The sequence below is a fragment of the Triticum aestivum genome, chromosome 5D (assembly GCF_018294505.1).
Source record: "Triticum aestivum cultivar Chinese Spring chromosome 5D, IWGSC CS RefSeq v2.1, whole genome shotgun sequence".
In the NCBI taxonomy this organism is placed as follows: Eukaryota; Viridiplantae; Streptophyta; class Magnoliopsida; order Poales; family Poaceae; genus Triticum; species Triticum aestivum.
Genome location: NC_057808.1, coordinates 338,127,817 through 338,146,948, shown reverse-complemented (window position 1 = coordinate 338,146,948; position 19,132 = coordinate 338,127,817). Strand labels below are relative to the sequence as shown.

At 42.4% G+C, this 19,132-nt stretch overlaps 2 protein-coding genes and 1 long non-coding RNA gene across 3 annotated transcripts; 2 read left to right on the top strand and 1 right to left on the bottom strand.

Annotated features, from left to right (window-relative positions):
* Positions 1-4,773: 4,773 nt before the first annotated feature.
* Positions 4,774-7,823, top strand: LOC123121586 (uncharacterized). Its single transcript, XM_044541607.1, has 9 exons — positions 4,774-4,902; positions 4,986-5,107; positions 5,183-5,301; positions 5,398-5,593; positions 5,693-5,785; positions 6,353-6,412; positions 6,519-6,593; positions 7,079-7,159; positions 7,289-7,823. The coding sequence occupies exons 1-9, from the start codon at positions 4,839-4,841 to the stop codon at positions 7,643-7,645; spliced, it is 1,167 nt and encodes a 388-aa protein (XP_044397542.1). The 5' UTR covers positions 4,774-4,838; the 3' UTR covers positions 7,646-7,823.
* A 550-nt stretch (positions 7,824-8,373) lies between these two features.
* On the bottom strand, positions 8,374-13,667 carry LOC123121587 (glutamate receptor 2.8). Its single transcript, XM_044541608.1, has 5 exons — positions 13,412-13,667; positions 11,060-12,378; positions 10,220-10,418; positions 9,404-9,810; positions 8,374-9,061 (listed from the first exon to the last, which is right to left on the bottom strand). The coding sequence occupies exons 1-5, from the start codon at positions 13,665-13,667 to the stop codon at positions 8,573-8,575; spliced, it is 2,670 nt and encodes an 889-aa protein (XP_044397543.1). The 3' UTR covers positions 8,374-8,572.
* Positions 12,353-18,910, top strand: LOC123121588 (uncharacterized). The gene is made up of 9 exons (XR_006459787.1): positions 12,353-13,682; positions 13,870-14,021; positions 14,137-15,808; positions 15,904-16,155; positions 16,462-16,609; positions 16,773-17,031; positions 17,132-17,616; positions 17,688-17,888; positions 18,074-18,910. It is a non-coding gene; the product is annotated as an uncharacterized lncRNA (long non-coding RNA).
* The last annotated feature ends 222 nt before the right edge of the window (positions 18,911-19,132 follow it).

The window sequence follows — 19,132 nt, the reverse complement described above, 5'->3', positions numbered from 1 at the left end:
CATTACCGAGAGGGCCCAGAGATACCTCTCCGACAATCGGAGTGACAAATCCTAATCTCGATCTCAACAAACACCATCGGAGACTGCTGTAGAGCATCTCTATAATCACCCAGTTACATTGTGATGTTTGATAGCACACTAAGTGTTCCTCCGGTATTCGGGAGTTGCATAATCTCATAGTCATAGGAACATGTATAAGTTATGAAGAAAGACAACTCATGTCTATGGCTAGGAAACTTAACCATCTTTGATTAACGAGCTAGTCAAGTAGATGCATACTAGTGACACTTTGTTAGTCTATGTATTCACACATTTACTAAGTTTTCGGTTAATACAATTCTAGCATGAATAATAAACATTTATCATGATATAAGGAAATATAAATAACAACTTTATTATTGCCTCTAGGGCATATTTCCGCCAGCTGCTACTTTCCAAAGGTTTTTGATGTTGCATGTGAAACTTGGTGCTGCTGTGTAATGGCGTAACTGAGTGCCAAAGCTATCTGATGTAATTCGATTATAAAATCCTGGTTGCTTTTATACGGATATGAAATATCTAGCATGTTTTATAAGAAATATCAGTTTGATTAGTACATGGATTATCAATAATAGGCTAATTACCCTGCTTATTGGGGTTTTCTATTGCAAACGGTTACTCAGACGACACCGTGGGGGATGAACTCAAACAACCCGCATGGTTTCTAGAAAGTAGGCATGTTCGATCAACTAACAATCACACACGGATTTCGGCAGTGAACTATTTGCGTTAGGCCACCTTGCACAAACGTTTCCACACAAAGAACTATGCAGGATGTACATACCTACGGAAATGATTTTCTGGGATTCACCGTGTGGGATGTACATACCTACGGAAATGATTTCTGGGATTCACTGTGTGGGATGTACATACCTACGGAAATGATTTCTGGGATTCACCGTGTGGGATGTACATACCTACGGAAATGATTGGGTTTCGATGCCTCGCCCGATCGCACACGCCCCAGCCTGGGTCCCAGGAGGGCCTATCCCCGACGATTTCTGGGTCGTGTGGGAAGGACCCCCCTATCGCCCACACTCACTTGGCGACGGTTCCAAATGCCGTCGCGGAAAGGGGTTAAAAACCGTTTGTTTAGCACGTCGTTGTACTAGTGATAGACATGCAAAATACTATCAGGTACTAAGTTCATGATAAATTAAAGTTCAATTAATCATCTTACTTAAGAACTCCCACTTAGATAGACATCCCTCTAATCATGTAAGTGATCACGTGATCCATATCAACTAAACCATGTCCGATCATCACGTGAGATGGAGTAGTTTTTAATGGTGAATATCACTATGTTGATCATATCTACCCGTTGTATGTGAACGTAGAGCTTATCACACCCGATCATCACGTGGTGTCTCGACACGACGAACTGTCGCAACGGTGCATACTCAGGGAGAACACTTGTACCTTGAAATTTAGTGAGAGATCATCTTATAATGCTATCGCCGTACTAAGCAAAATAAGATGCATAAAAGATAAACATCACAAGCAATCAAAATAAGTGATATGATATGGCCATCATCATCTTGTGCCTTTGATCTCCATCTCCAAAGCACCATCATGATCACCATCGTCACCGGCTTGACACCTTGATCTCCATCGAAGCATCGTTGTCGTCTCGCCAACTATTGCTTCTATGACTATCGCTACCGCTTAGTGATAAAGTAAAGCAATTACATGGCGATTGCATTTCATATAATAAAGCGACAACCATATGGCTCCTGCCAGTTGTCGATAACTGTTACAAAACATGATCATCTCATACAACAATTTATATATCATCACGTCTTGACCATATCACATCACAGCAAGCCCTGCAAAAACAAGTTAGACGTCCTCTACTTTGTTGTTGCAAGTTTTACGTGGCTGCTACGGGCTTAGCAAGAACCGTTCTTACCTATGCATCAAAACCACAACGATTTTTCGTCAAGTGTGCTGTTTTAACCTTCAACAAGGACCGGGCATAGTCACACTCGATTCAACTAAAGTTGGAGAAACAAACACCCACTAGCCACCTGTGTGCGAAGCACGGCGGTAGAACCAGTCTCATGAACGCAATCATGTAATGTCGGTCTGGGCCGCTTCATCCAACAATACCGCGGAATCAAAGTATGACATGCTGGTAAGTAGTATGACTATTATCGCCCACAACTATTTGTGTTCTACTCGTGCATATAACATCTACGCATAGACCTGGCTTTGATACCACTGTTGGGGAACGTAGTATTTCAAAAATTTCCTACGATCACGCAAGATTTATCTAGGAGAAGCATAGCAACGAGCGGGGAGAGTGTGTCCACGTACCCTCGTAGACCGAAAGCGGAAGCGTTAAGTAACACGGTTGATGTAGTCGGACGTCTTCGCGATCCAACCGATCCAAGTACCGAACGCACGACACCTCCGCGATCTGCACATGTTCAGCTCGGTGACGTCCCTTGAACTCTTGATCCAGTTGAGGCCGAGGGAGAGTTTCGTCAGCACGACAGCGTGGTGACGGTGATGATGAAGTTACCGGCGCAGGGCTTCGCCTAAGCACTACAACGATATGACCGAGGTGTGTTTTTTGTGGAGGGGGCACCGCACACGGCTAAAAGATCAACTTGTGTGTTCTAGGGTGCCCCCCTCCCCACGTATATAAAGGAGGGGGAGGAGGAGGCCGACGAAGGGAGGAGGCGCGCCATGGGGGGGAGTCCTACTAGGACTCCAAACCTAGTAGGATTCGCCCCCCTTTCCTATTCCAAGTGGGAGAAGGGGGGAAGGAGGAGGAGGAGAGAAGGAAGGAGGGGGGCGCCGCCCCCTCCCCTTGTCCAATTCGGATTGGGGCAAGGGGGGCGCGCCACCTCTTGGTCGGCCCTCTCTCTTTTCCACTAAGGCCCATGAGGCCCAATAGCTTCCCGGGGGGGAGGGGTTCCGGTAACCCCCGGTACTCCAAAACTTATCCGAAACGACTCGAACCATTCCGGTGTCCGAATATAACCTTCCAATATATGAATCTTTATATCTCGACCATTTCGAGACTCCTCGTCACGTCCGTGATCTCATCCGGGACTCCGAACAACCTTCGGTCATCAAATCACATAAACTCATAATACAAATCGTCATCGAACGTTAAGCGTGCGGACCCTAAGGGTTCGAGAACTATGTAGACATGACCGAGACACATCTCCGGTCAATAACCAATAGGGGAACCTAGATGCTCATATTGGTTCCTACATATTCTACGAAGATCTTTATCGGTCTAACCGCATAACAACATACATTGTTCCCTTTGTCATCGGTATGTTACTTGCCCGAGATTCGACCATCGGTATCACCATACCTAGTTCAATCTCATTACTGGCAAGTCTCTTTACTCGTTCCGTAATGCATCATCCCGTAACTAACTCATTAGTCACATTGCTTGCAAGGCTTATAATGATGTGCATTACCGATAGGGCCCATAGATATCTCTTCGATACACGGAGTGACAAATCTTAATCTCGATCTATGCCAACTCAACAAACACCATCAGAGACACCTATAGAGCATCTTTATAATCACCCAGTTACGTTGTGACGTTTGATAGCACACTAAGTGTTCCTCCGGTATTCGGGAGTTGCATAATCTCATAGTCTGAGGAACATGTATAAGTTATGAAGAAAGCAGTAGCAATGAAACTGTAATGATCATAATGCTAAGCTAACGAATGGGTCTTGTCGATCACATCATTCTCCTAATGATGTGATCCTGTTTATCAAATGACAACACATGTCTATGGTTAGGAAACTTAACCATCTTTGATAACCGAGCTAGTCAAGTAGAGGCATACTAGGGACACTCTGGTTGTCTATGTATTCACACATGTACTATGTTTCTGGTTAATACAATTCTAGCATGAATAATAAACATTTATCATGATATAAGGAAATATAAATAACAATCTTTATTATTGCCTCTAGGGCATATTTCCTTCAAAATTATTCATCGAGCGCGTGATCACTTGTCGTGTGACTGATGCAATCTACAAAATGTGTGGCTTCTTACAGCTATGGAGACTGCTTAGCAAGCGGCGTGATCGGGACGTCATCGACAACATCATTTCGGGTCTCCGCTCTTCGGCCTCGGCATTAGCTCCACCACCACCACCCCCTCCTGAGCCGGATTAGATTCTGTTTTTTTCTCTTTGTTTGGGGCTTGTTTTGTTGTGCCCCAGCGCCTTTGTGAGACTTGATTGTACTTGTACCGATCTTGACTTGTTGGATGCTTGGTGCGGTTGCTTTATAATATAAAGCGGGGGAAACCCTTTTTCGTAAGTATAGCAATGCTACCACAAAGTACATGTTCACTACACTAGAATGTACAAATACACTATACACAGGGGGTATAAATACACGTATTACCATGAAAAAAGGTTATTATGCTGTTTGGGTAGATATGTGACTTTGTTGCTCTTAAAAAAAAATTGGCTAGAGAACTGAAATAATAGGAAAAAAAACTTGTGCAAAAAGACGAAGAAAGAAAAAGATATGCTTGGTTTATTGCAAGAAAACTGAGCGAAAACCTGAACAACATGCTTAGCTATTCTCTGTTTTTTTTGAGCTTTTTTTTGAGACACCTGTTTTTTAGCTCATGATCTTACCTATTGCAAAACATCGATTGCTCAAAAAAAAAAAAACCTATTGCAAAACATCATTACACAATGTTGTGGTAAGTTCGGCCCAACTCCTCCTTCCACGGGTCTGGGCCGCTACTCCCACCGTCTTGACCGGCCTCTGAGAGCGTCCTCGGCAACAAAAAAACACCGCGACATGGCGCGTTTGCAGAGCCTCGCCGCCCTCGCCGCGGCGGCGGCGGCGGCCGCCGTCCTAGCAGGTACTTCCCCTTTCCTCTAACCTCGTGATCCAAGTGTCAAACACTTGCCTCTCCTTCCTCACCGGCGCACCTACTCTCCGCAGGCATGCTCTACAAACGCAAGTGCGGCCACTTGACCGCGCGGGTCCGGGAGCTAGAGGACACCCTGGCCGACGCCGTGGAGAAGGCCGCCGCAGAGCGCCGCGGCAGGGTTCGGGCTCAGCAGGTCGGCCCTCCACGAAGCTCCGCAGGTCCAACTTTGCGCATTTCATCTCATATTGCTTCGCTTTGATTCTGACAGTCACTACGGAGGGCCCTGAGCGAGCAGGGGGCGAGCCCGGATAAGGGGAAGCCGGCCAAGGCGCCGGCGTCGTATCCGATGGCGCCGATCGGCACCGTGGAGTCCTGCTTCTCCACTAGGTGCTATTCTGTCACTCAACGAGTTTGATTACTCGGAGTTGGTGATGTATGCGTGAAGGCTTGTGGTCTTATGTGTATGGGTGTTTGTTTCTGCAGGAATGGTACACCGAGACAGCCTTTGGTGGTGCCGCTGGCCAGAGCGACAGTGGTGCTTAATCCTGCCCGTGTTGCGGCCGAAGCGCTAGAGGGACTTGCTAGTTACTCGCATTGTTGGATCCTCTATGTGTTCCATCTGAACACTGATCTTGATAAAATTTGGAAAGACCCTGCTAGATCCAAGCTAAAAGCAAAGGTGTGATCTGTTGTTGGCCCTTAGCTGGTTCTAGTTGTTGTTCTGAATGTTATCGTGGATATGGGGCTGAACCAGTGAATTCTTCTGTTTTCGTGGAAGGTGAGAGTGCCTAGACTGAAAGGGGGCAAGATGGGGGTTTTGGCAACTAGAACTCCACATCGGCCTAATCCAATTGGACTCAGTGTAGCAAAGGTAAGCAATAAGCATCTTTCTGGGACCCAGCCTTTTCTTCTTATTTTTACTGTCCCTAATTACCTATAGTCTGCGTCGCATAAGGATGGAGTGGAGGTGTTACACAGAAATAGCACAATGTATATGTCCAAATATTATTGCTATTTGGAACATATATTGATGGGCCATGACATATAAGTGTACTTAGATTTAGGACTGCTAGCATTTGCGGAACTTGTAGAAAGTAATCTGAAAGATAATAATTATCAGTTTGTTGCTTACATTGTGTGTAAGGACATCTTTTGCACTACAGGTGTCCACACAGAGATGCTATCTGGAGAGGTTGTATTCTGACCAATGCTGCAATGCTTGCTACACTGTCACTTCAACTATAAGAAAAGTAACTAATGCGCCTGATTGGATATTAACGAGAACTGAATCACATGCCTCTGTATAACCTTGTAGGATAGACCACAGTGTGCAATATTTTATTAAATTGGATTATTGCCTATTTTGGCCATTCTTGCTTAGCATTCTATTATGCCTTGAGATTTTTTATGTCTTAACTTTTACTTGAGCCTTTTCTAGGTGGAGGCAGTGGATGGACATGCAATTTTGCTTTCTGGAGTAGATTTGGTTGATGGCACGGTACTGCATTAAGTGCTTATGTTCCCCAGCATTATACAACTGATTTGAACAAATTCAGCAATGTTAGTTGAGAACTCTTCCTAATATATTGCACCTCCATCTACAGCCTGTACTTGACATTAAACCATATCTGCCATATTCTGATAGCGTTGAAGGCGCAACTATTCCTAATTGGTTAGAGGTACATACTATATGGCATGTTACTCCATCCATTATTCTCTTGATCTTTACAGTTCATTTATTTTTCTGTTCATTCTTCAGAACATGCTCATTTTGTACTCCTTCGAGATTATATATGTTTATAGCTACTCTTCTGTATTCAGATGATGATTTCTCTTACCTAACATCCCTACATGACCGGAAATATTTATTCTTCACCCTTTAGGAAGTTTTACACTTTCTTTTTTATCTTACAAACTTCTCTACTTTGATACTATTACTTAGAGGAAGCTCAGTATCTTGAAAATCCAATAGATGCATCTTATTTATCGTTTATAGGCCGAAAGTTCAGTTTTTGTGCTTTTGTCAAAGTTTCACATATAGTTTATTTGCTACATATAACCTTGATGGCGGCAGGGGCACTGTGGACCTCTTATGGCTATGTTCCAATCGGCTTACTCCTGGATTATTTGCCATCTACTAATGCTGGATATTTTGTTCAAGCAGATTGATGGTGCATTAGCTGTGGAGTCTATCCACTTTTCTGAGCACTTCATTTCTTCACTTTCCAACTGCTGGGCGCATGTAGTAAGTGTTCTGGTTGTTCAGAAAATTTTGTATCTTCTTTGTATACTCTCTACCAAATGTTGTTATTTTGGTCAATATACCGTAAAGCCAGTTTCTGACTTGAAGTTCATCAAACTTAATTTGTTTCAGCAAAAGCAGGCACTCTATGCCTCAGCAGACGAGTTTCAGGACCTGATCAAGGAGGTGCTCTCCTGGGACATAAGATCATTGTCTCAGCGACTCCGCCCTCACCAGGTGACCATTGAAAGCAAGGCGGATGATTGTGGTAGCAAAGCTGATAAGGATTGCAGAAACAAAGAAGATTACCAAGCCGCTGACTCCTGCTCGATCGTAGTCTACCACCTTCATCTGGAAGGCATTGATGTCTCATACAAAATCGATGAAAATTCCAACATCATTGTTGACAATGCAGCCCTTCTCCCCAGTGCTGCAAACCAAAACAGGTGTAGCTACTTAACATGGAGGGATAAACTTAGTACTTTGTAGGAGAGTAGTATTACATAAAACTTTTGGTAAGTCGCAGGAGCACAAGCTGCAGAACGCTGTACAATATCATGAGGCTGATGAACTCAGTAGCAATCAGTACTCTATAATGCACCTGAATTTGTGGAGAATATATAATGATTTGCCATATAATCATCGCTCTTTCTAAACTTTGGATTTATCTTTGTATGCGTATTACATAGCATAAACATGCGTCTATTTTTTAATGTATACTGGCTTGAAAACTTAAGTGGTTGACAAGTAGAAAGTTCAAAAGGCGATTCATAACATTAAGGATCAGAAACGTGGAAGAGTAAATCGGCAAATGGAATTAAGGCTAACAGCTTGAGCAAGACCGTTATCTTCAACGCTGATCAGCTAGAAGGTTTCCACTGTCAAGGTTAAAGTTCCTGTAAGGTATGCATCTACTAGGTTACCCATTTCAGCTAGGATGCATGCTATAATTCACCATCTCACTGTAATAACCTTAACCTGTTCTGTCTGGATATGCTATTGGCTTATCAATCTCATAAAGGATGAGTGGCGTTCAATCAATATCTCATGACACCACATCACTTGTAAAAACATATGCCAGTTACATACATAAATTGTTGAAATTGCAGGGATCATAAAGAAGCAGTTTGGAAATTCACGATGAATCCAATTAGATGAGCTTGCCTTTGGGGGTTTAATCAAGCTATACTTGAGCAATACAGGAGATTGGTAGCCAGTCAAATAAAATGATATTCTGCAGTTCTAATTGTTTACAAGTTTGAACCCTGGCACAAATGACTATTTATATTACACATGTAGCTCAAGAATGCTAATTTCCAGGGTTGAACATATTAGCTTAGGGAGCTCGCTGAGATAACAGGGAGCTAAAAATGTACTGAACTTTAGATGAGTTCCACTTGCAGGCTAGTATTTTTTTTATTTTACCCCTGAAAACGACAGTTGACCCATTGTTGGGCATAACAATGCTTGTCTGTCAGTTGTCTCAGATACCACTTCTAAACTGGTCTGTTCTTCTAGCCCACTTTCCTCCTGGCCTGCTTGCTGTGTATTTTGTTCATCTCCTCCTTGATTTCCTTCTTGGGCCTCACTATTTTCCTCATTCATTCCACTTTCTTCTGGTCGATTCCCATTGTCTAACACAATATTTATTGATTGCTTCTTTTTGTAGAAATAAATTATCAATGCTATCAAAAGGGAAGAAGTTGAAGCAACTCCAGTAAGGATAAATAATCCCCTGAAGTTGGCAAATGTGAGTCTGCTTGAACCAGTTACTGGGCCCAAGTTCTGGCAATTGTTTCGATCTCCAATCCATTTCTTCTCAATTTGAATCATGGTATCACCCCCAGTTACGTTGAGGATTGCCTTGGAGATGTCTCCAATCAAGGGATTTCCCTTTGATAATGCCTGTGCAAGAAATATGACCACGTTATTGACTCATTTACCGGATGGAGAACAGACAACACTGTATCTTGTGTTGTCCGATGCAAGTAAAAGTATAACTTACAGGCGTAATCGGACTTAGTAGTACGTTTCAGTAAATCCATCTGGCTACGCAAGTTTGTTATTAGGCAGTAGGCACAATAATTTTGTAGCTTATTTTAGACCAACATAGTTATAGGATGTTCAAATGTATCTAATGTGATTGCTAACTAGCATTTTTTTTCTGGGGAAACCAATTGATTAACTTACGTTTACTTTCTTTATAAAGATATTGTGCAAAAGCGCATTTAATGTACTTCAACTTACATATCCAAAACCTGCAGCCTTATAAATTGGTCCCACCATAGTGTACCCTTTGCAGTGATTTGCCAGAAACAGTTTAATGTATGGAACCTCATGCACAAGTGCAGCAATACCACCATTGTTGCTTCCTCTTGAAAGTGCGTTGTGAAAATCTTCAGGGGAATTATAGGGCTTTATCTTCGACCTGTCAAAACCAAGTTCTTCCAAAAGTCCCTTGACGTAGGAGCCACGGTGGTATCCTACATATTCTCCACTTTTTAGGAGTTCGTGCACATCTGTTACAGTTGGCTGAAGCTGCTGTACTGTTAGCATTGATGTCAAGCTTGCAGTGTAACTTGATGTAAGTACCATCAGGAAAACCAACCAAATGATCAAAACTATCCGGGACAGAAAGCGTTGCACAAGCTCCTCTGCACAAGTTAAGAAAATAAATTTTAGTTATACTTTTGCCATCTCGAATCTGAAGTTGAAAACTATTATATTACTACAGTGTTGTAATGAGCTACCACATTTTTAGAAATACAAAGTTACCCAAATGTGTTTTGAGAAATTTCACATGCATTCCTCATTTTTTAAATTGTGGAGCTGTGTTAGACCGTTAGTTGCATGAGGCTTCTATAATTGTCTTCCCACTCAGACCTCTCAGCTTGATACTAAATGCTCTATTTTATGCACCAACATGGAAATGGATGTATCGTGGTAAGTATACTCAACTCTCTTCAAATATGGAGAAAAAGATCATAATCCCCAACTGTCTTGGAATTGGACCACGGACATTCTCGTTATTGCCTAGAAACTCCAATATTAATACGACCACACCAGTGTAGATGAAGAATACAATGCTTCCAAACCACATTCCAGGTTCTAGTGGCTTCAAGAAAACCCATGTATTCTTGTTTATGCTATCCCTGACTGGAACAACCATTGCTATTCCTGATTCTGTGTATGGCAGAGTGAAGTCAGCATAGAATGTTCTGTTATACCTTATTGTTATGTCTCCAATTACTATATCATATTTCTGTGAAGACAAAAAAAATTTTGTTAGCTGAGCAGATAGAAAATAATTTGAAATATGCCTGGTTAAGAAATGATTTTTGGAATATGGAAAACTAAATAAGGTTGCACTTGCTCTATGTTCTTGTAAATTAATTGTCTATACTATCTTCTGTCATCCAATAGGAGTTTCCCATGGTATCCAAAGTTTATTACCATAAATCCGTAACTGGTTCTGCATACTACAAAATCATTGGCATGCTTAGGTTGGTTGCTAATGAGAACTACTATAAATAGATGATGAGACTAGCATATATGAACAGCAACACAGCATCCTCTTTCTTTTTGGGAATGAACAGCGTCCTCAAAAGTAGTGAAGGATGACAATAATGGGTTTACAGTACTGCATGGAATGCATTTAGGGTTATCTTCAACATCCATCGTCATCCAATTTAAATATTAAGTATAATGCTTCTAATTCGAAATGAAATGTGTGCAAGTTCAGTTTGATGCTTCAAGGCCTCAACTGTTTATACTAACTAAAGAAAATCAAGTAGGGAATACAGATGAATGTGTGCAAGTTTGGTTTCATGCTTCAAGGCCTCAACTGTTTACCAACTAAAGAAAATCAAGTAGGGAATATGTAGTACTTGAAATCTTTCATACCTCAAGATAAACTTGGTAGACAAAATCATTGTAATCTTCGGCACTTCCATCATCCTTGGTACTAAATAGGACATATTCATAAGGGACTGCATAAGGAAGTCTCTTAACTGCCTCTTCAAATACATCCACTGAAAAACCGATTGCTTTAGTTGCACCTGTGATATGATCCTTTTCGACCTTCACAAATTCCGGATATCCACTTGTGCACACACCAACTTGAAGTTTCTTCCCGCTTACAGGAATCTTAAAACCTCGGGGTATTTCTATGGACTCTCCTGGCCAGATAACTGGATTTAGATGTGTTGTTGCCTGTCTGGTTTTATTTAAGTGCTGTGAGAGTTCATTTTGTGCAGTCCAGAATCCAATATCTCTCCATCCTTTCCCTACTACATTTATTATCCGAAATGTTGAAATTTGCAGCTGCCTATTTGAAAGGTCAATATTGCCACTGAGGCCTCTAAATTTATTCTGCAGGATTGCTTGCAACAGTTTTGGACCATTACTAGATGTTTCCAAGGTTTCCAAACTTATTGAATTTCTTGTGGCACCTGGTTTCTGAAATGTGGCATTTGCAATTCCAACTTTTGCTGCGGCATGTGCTACTGCCCAGATTGTATCATAGCCCCATAGTCCAAAGATGTTTAATTTCAATGGTGGATCAGTTGGGTTGTCAATCTGGAACCTCATATTCCATCTCATGGCGAAGTCATCAAGTTCCTTGGTTTTGGGAACATAAAACTCAACACCTATGGCACCATTCAATGATTCTAGGATAGAAGGATTCAGTGAATCTATTAGATTGGTTACTCCATCTGTCATGATCCATGCATATCCTTTGTTCATCATCCCTACTTCTCTTGCCTTTATGAAGAAGAGGGAGGCCAAGGTAAATGACATATGTACAACAAAGACTGTCGTTTGCATTGTCATCAGCTTATAGAGTTCTAGAGTAATTTGTTCACTAGTTGCTGACAAAGGGATCACACTTTGGTAGGGAACACGGGCATCAACTTCTTGTAGCACATCAACAAGGTATGGTATGATACCTCTACCATAGTCAGTGTCTTCATAGATAGGCACCACCTCTCTCCACCCATAGGTTTTAACCATGGAGGCAATGCAATTTACCTGTGCCGAGTCATTTATTGTTGCTCGCACAAAATATGGAAGAGTTTTAGATGATAGAGATGGGCTTGTTGCCGTGAAGGATATGACTGGGACATGACTTTTGTTTCCAAGTTTTGAGATAAATATAGCTTGCGAAGATTTCTGAGGACCAATGATGACTTCTACATTGTAATTCTCTAGCAGGTCAATAGCTGCATAATTGCACATTGAGACAAACTTTAGTTGAACATCGTACATTGAACGAAATTCATAATATGCATAAATCCCAAACAATTGATAATCCAACTGCCGGAGCGTGTGTTTTCAGAAATGTTACCACTTACATATATGAACAGTATCTAGAGGAGCGAAATAGGTGATTACCTACAAAAATAGTTGCCTGATTTCAAATTTACGATAATTTATCATATATTATATTTGTATTGCTTCCTCTTGATGGCTCTGAAATATTACTTCTTGGTGCACAGTGGATTGTTTGTCACTCTGTGATCTTGTGAAAATATATACTATGAAACAGATGCTGCTTTATATTTCAGAATAGTACCGTAAGTGACAAGGAGACATATAGGTCTTTTGTCCAGACATTAGGATAGCTGATATATCACTTCTTCCGTGGTTTGCTGGTATTCATAGTTTTTCTAGTTTTTGCATTTGTGTTACTGGCTCTTTTTTCCCCTTGGTAGATATTAATGTTACTATATCAGCTTTATTATCGTTTTTCTTCAATTCTACATCTCACTAATCTCATCCAACAGTATACTATATGTTTTCACTGTACTTGATTCATCACCCCTAGTTTTTGTTAACCTGCAGGAATTAAGCTAGGTCTCACTCCTTGCAGCTGAAAGCTGGAACATGCAACCGTGTGCTCATTTACACAGCAACAAAACTGACACCTGTGGTCCTGATGCAACACCCCTGGTGAACAGAATGCAATAATTCTTGGACATTATCTTTGGAATAGTTTGATGTGATGTGGAAATCCAGTTGCTCTTAATAGTAATGTTATGTGATGCGCAGTTGCTTCCTAATTGTACTTGTTGGTATGATTCAGTTGTCATTAAGTGGGTCATGTTTGCTTGCTTCTCTCCACAAGTAGTGAAATATGAATATTTATAGTTTCTTGATTTCCATGGTTTTGTTGACCTTTCTTTTTTATATTTTGTTTCTCAGCAGCATAACAGAATGAGCTGATGCAGTGACCTAACAATTGAGAACATGTACCTTGAGATGCAGCTTGGACATCATCACTCATGGAATCTCTGATGTGGAGGACAAGCTTGGTGCTATAGTTCCGATGAACAGCATAGAAGTCCTCCATAGCCAGTGAAACGCTGGTCCGTGCCATTTTGCCAACAATGGACCCCAAGTCAAGGATAACCCCAACATGGAGTTCCTGTGCTTCTTCTCTAGAAGTGTTTTGGGCGATAGCAAGGTTGATTGTCAGCAAGAGGAGCAGGATGACATTTTGCAGCTCCATCTGCTGAGCCGTGAGGTTTGCAGACTCTCCTTACACTTAGTTATCAAGACATTTAAGGAGGCACTCAACATCTGTCTCAGTAGTTGACTACACTACCTAATGGTAGTTGATCTCATAAAAAAATGTAACTTAAGTTGAAATTCACTTGCCTCCTATTGAATGATGGAAACGATCCCATTGATGCGTTGTTTCCTCAAAGCAGGTGAGAGGCTTCCACTGCACGTCTTTTCTATTGGCTCCTGTGATGGTTGACTTGGATGTATTAGTGAAATGCTCTATGTGTGATGATTGACAGACTTTGAAATGGTCTTTGAAGTTATGATTGGCTCAGTGTGATATTCTTTACCCCAACAGGTATTTACTTTAGTTTGGTTCACTTCTCAGCAAAATGCACATGTCCAACTTGGGAGAAGGAAGTCCTATGGACTGATGTCACTACTATGACTTTATTTCCACTTGCTGATACAAGAGGAAAGGAGCCAAGGAGTGCTGAGGTCAGATGGTTTCTCCCCTGCATACAGATAACTGGACCCTTGTCCATAACAAGGAAGTGAATTATTGCCCCTTCTAAAACAAGGTAACTCTTAAGTCAAACCTTCTCTTGGCGGAGGGTTTTTTCATCTGTGAACTACGTCTTAGATACATCTGTTTGAGGGACAAGTAATTCCGGACAGAGAGAGTAGATAATTGCCCATGCGTTGCAACATGACATAAATATTCTAGCACATTAACCTGTGATTTACATGTTCATATTAATATGATTGTGTAAATAAATGTTTACTAAATCCTGTCCGTGATTTATGTACCTAAATAATTTTTAAGATTTTACTCCCTCCGTCCCAAAATAAGTGTCTCAACTTTGTACTAGCTCTAGTACAAATTTGTACTAAGCTCAAGACACTTATTTTAGGACGGAGGGAGTATCTGGTAATCATTTATTTGGTAAAAACTTATTGGCTTACAAAAGATAATTTGGCAAGTCAAAAAAAGGCCAAGACATTTAAGGCAGTTTTCAAGGAAAACTAATGAAAAAAAACCAAAGGTGGGAGAAAAGAATCAAGGCAGAGAGAGGGAGGGAGGAATGTACTTAAAATTGAACGAAGGATGAAGTGGAAGACAGAACCTTACAATTCTATTTGTGTGTAGGAGAGATTGGGATGGACGCAATGTTTCTTACCTCGTGTCAACAGTAAAATCAGAAAAAATGAAAATAATAATAATAATAATAATAATAATAATAATAATAAAATTCTGTTTTTTTGGGAAACATTGACAAATGTTTTGAGTGCTTGCAAAGTTTTATTATGGAATGACTCGTGGAAGTTGTGACCGAAAAGTCGATGCTCCAAAGACGATCTTGTATCATGGAGTGCAAGAAAACAACTTATAATATCAAGATTCAACACAGAAGCAAAATATAGGTCTCTTGCAAACGCAACAACAAAAGTAATTTTTGGAGCATTGTTACACTCCCTTCCCCGCAAAAAAAAGTGATACGGGTTCAATCATTGTTACATTTTTTTTTGAAACTTCAATCATTGTTACAACAGCTTGGTGTTTGTCACCCACAAGCAGCAACCTTATGGTGTGATAATATTGATGCCAAGTATCTGTCAACAAATCCTATGGTTCATGCTAGAACCGACAGGGCGTTTTGGTGCCCGAGCCCAGCTGAACCTGATATCTTCACCTTCCATTCTGCGCTCGGGATCTGTGAAAAGAGTCTGCCGTGTCAGGCGCGGGTCGCAGAAAATAGGCAGCGAGGCGAAATACGGTAGGAAACAGTGCGCTAGCAGTCGGCCAGGGGCGTGCGGTTTTGACGGAGCAGGCGCGGGCGTGAACTGGTCCGTGGACCAGGACGTTAGTGTTTTTGCGTTCCATGGATCAGATAAGGGGAACAGGCCGGTGCCGAGAAACTGAGCCGTCCGTCTCACACGTTTGCGACACACGTGCGTCTCGGTCGTTCTGGAAAACCCTTGCCGCCCAACCACCCCCGGCCGCCACCATCCGCCGGCCGCCACACCACGCTGCGACGACCGGCAAGAGTATTTCTTGCGGCGGCGATAGCTGGTCGACGGCAACCGCTACGTGAGCGACATGGAAGATGCTGGATTGGACTTCTTCCTTGATGCCATTGACAGGTAAGCGATTTTGGATCCGAGCAAATCTACGGGGGGACTAGCTTGTATGCCAACTGACTGTCAATGGCCGCCACCATTGGCATCTTTTTTTATAGGTTCCCCCTGCAGGAATTCGCGGACAGCCACGAACACCCAGATTCGGTTCCTCTGATTTTGTTGGCGAGCGGCGGAGTAGGAGCGACGGCCCCTGCTGATTCCAATGCTTGCTCCGGTTGTGGTCAGCAGAGCGGCGGCGACGGCAGCGAAGCTGCGCGTGCTGGGGTTCGGCGACGACAGGAGTCATCCCCGACGAGGTCCACAGTCCACCGACAGAGTCAATCCCCAGGCCCCTCTGGTTGCACAAAAAGGTAGGAAAACAAGATTTCATGGTTTTGGTAGGATTTTCCATTGTGTGCATCCCTGGTTGGACATGGTGGATTAGTCGGAAGTTTCAGACAGGATATAGGCTATTGTAGTAGATGTGATGTAGGCAACGAACACTTTGAAACATGAAATTTCATGGATTCAGCACGTTTTTTGCAACCCCCGAGAAAATGTTATTGCATTACTGAATGAATAATGACAACCTGCGTGTTGCCAGGGTAATCACAAACAAAACCCAGAGAGAAAGCAAGACAACGAACTGAATTTTTTGTCTAATATCTGAACTGCAGATTAAGGCTGGGTAGTGCGTCGCCCGACCGGATGCCATGTCCATCCAGAATGATTTCTATGGATTGGAATAGTCGATTTGCAAATAAGCAGAGGAATCAACAAAAAGTGTGACAAGGCCTGAACTAAGTTTCAGTTTTTATTCCTTTGGTGAGTCTGCATTTGTTCAATATGGGTCAAACTCAAACATGTGAGATTATTAGGTTGTAAAGCAGTGTAATAATGTAGACCTCTGACATTTGTTGTGTTTGGCTGAAAAAATGAGTATCATCACCGAATTAGAGTAAAGTTTGGCAAACCCTGGTATTTGCAGGCTGAGGCTCGGTAGCACCCTCCCTGATAGAACCCCATGCGCTTCCCGGATGAGTGTGCTGGTGCGATTCGGAAATTTGTGGAGAAACCAACAAAAGTGTGATCAAGCCTGAGCTGGGATCAAACTTTGACTCCCTCGGCGAGGCGTACAATTTCTACAATTGTACTTGTGGGAAGTGGGATTCGGGATAAGATATTATAAAAGCAGATTGAACGCGGAGAGGGAGAAATCAATGCAGGAAATTGTGTGTGAATGCTCAGTGAGTGATGCGATCCCAAACTGCACATAATTTCTAACTTCTTCAGTGTGTTCTGGTGAATTGGGTGCAGTTGTAGTCTAACATTGGATTATCTTTGCAGGGAAAGCCTGAAGTCGGGAACAACCGGTCTTGCAGATGTGAGTGTCCGACGCTGATCAGGCTCCTGAGTCCTGAGTGTCAGATATCAGTTGTTTTTTAACAGAGCATCGTGAGAAACATAACCACTCAATGTCTCTGATGATGGGAGAGAAAGTGCATTAGCCATCAGAAAGTTGTGAACCACATGCTCACAGTAAACGAGATTGAAAATGCCTGGACTATATTGATGGAAAAGTATAATCTGAAACAGCACCCATACATGATGGAGATATATGAGATCAGGACCAAGTGGGTGAACCCTTATTTCAAGGGGGTTCTCTGTGCAAGAATGACAAGCACACAACACAACAAGAGTGCTAAATAATATGCTGAAAACGTATATGCCTCGTGCCATTGCAGTGCACATGTTTGTGAGCCAGTACATATGGCTCCAGTTTGACCGTGAACGTGATGAGAGCTACAAGGAGAAAAGAACAAGGATTTTAAGTCAGTGTCTTCCCTTCTCTGTCATTTGATCAGGTATTTCAGAGTCCTCTAACAATTGTCCCCTTGTGCAGAGTGGAGCCGTGCGGCGTATAAACCCTGTGATCGAGAGGCATGCAATCAAGGTTTATACTCGAGACATGTTCTAGTAGTTTGGTCAGTTCCTTATTGAGGGAACTGCATATAATGTGACTGAGATTGACAAGGGTAAGAAGTATGTGACGACATATAACCATGCGACCAACCGGGAGAAGTGGAGTAGCATAGTCTACGAGGTGAGAATAAAAGATGACGGCATACGAGTGCGAGTGCGGACAATTTGAACACATGGGAATATTTTTGCTGCCATGTGCTCAGGTTAATGGTCATGTCACATATTTTGCTGCTGCACTAACATGTGAAAATGACCCAACACTTGAATGAGAAAGCTTACACGGGCTCTCTGTTTTTGATTGCGCAGGTGATGGACGTATTGAATTTGGCTGAAATACCGGAGAAGCACATTGTTAAGTGTTGGAAAAAAGACGCGGGGGATATACTACCCAGACATCTGGTCCATTACCAGAAGAATGGAGCAGTGAACCATTCATTCACTTGTAGGCACTCCACAGTGACCTACAAGCGATTGATATTGTTAAAATGAGTGATGAGAGGGCGGAAGAGTTTGATCGCATGTTGAGGAAATGAAAGCAGTAATGCTGAGTTGTGCTCCTTTGGCTGAGAAGAGGGATGAGCCCGATTTTGAAGACCAGCAGACAACATAATCTGCTTGAAGGAATGCCGGTAATGGCTAGGTTGCCGCAATAGGAGATGGTCCTCCTACTGAAAAGCATAGTTTGGGATTCTCCGGTGGTGTAAATGCACGGCAGGGACTAGCGCCAGCGGCAAAGGCAGAGGGGAGCTGGTAGGCTGACAAACAGCTGTTACAAGGCTCCTTGCGAGGGTTTGAGCGAGCGGACGGGATTCTGCAGGATCTGCCGAAGGCAAGGGAACAAGAGAACAACTTGCCCTGAACGCGGGGATGCCCCGAAGCAGCCTTGCAAACTCGGGAAGTGCAAGAATTGTGGAGTTGAGGAGCACATGCGTAACAGTTGCACAAGGCCTCTGCGCGACAATTGGTGGAAAGAATAAGATGAGGTTGATATTTGTATGATTCCATTAGCATTTGAGGATTTTCTAGCAGTGCTTGTGTATGCATGGCTTAGAAAGCATATGTGAGTGCAAGTAAATGATGATACACTGTTGCATTTAGTGGGTGAGTGTTTCAATTTGAAAATTGAACTTGGGTTGCACTGAATGCAGTTTCAATATTTTTTTTTGAACTTGCAGTTTCAAAATTTGAATGAATGGAAGCCAACGTGTATATAGAGCTATAAGAGGAGGGAGGGTGGGTCTGCTTTGGTACGTGACCGTTAGGGCCTAATCAGGCTTGCACGGCTCAGTCCGGCTCAAATCTTTTCCTGGGCCGTGCCAAAACTACCGAGGTCTTATTTGGTTCGGTAGGAAAATCATAGCAATA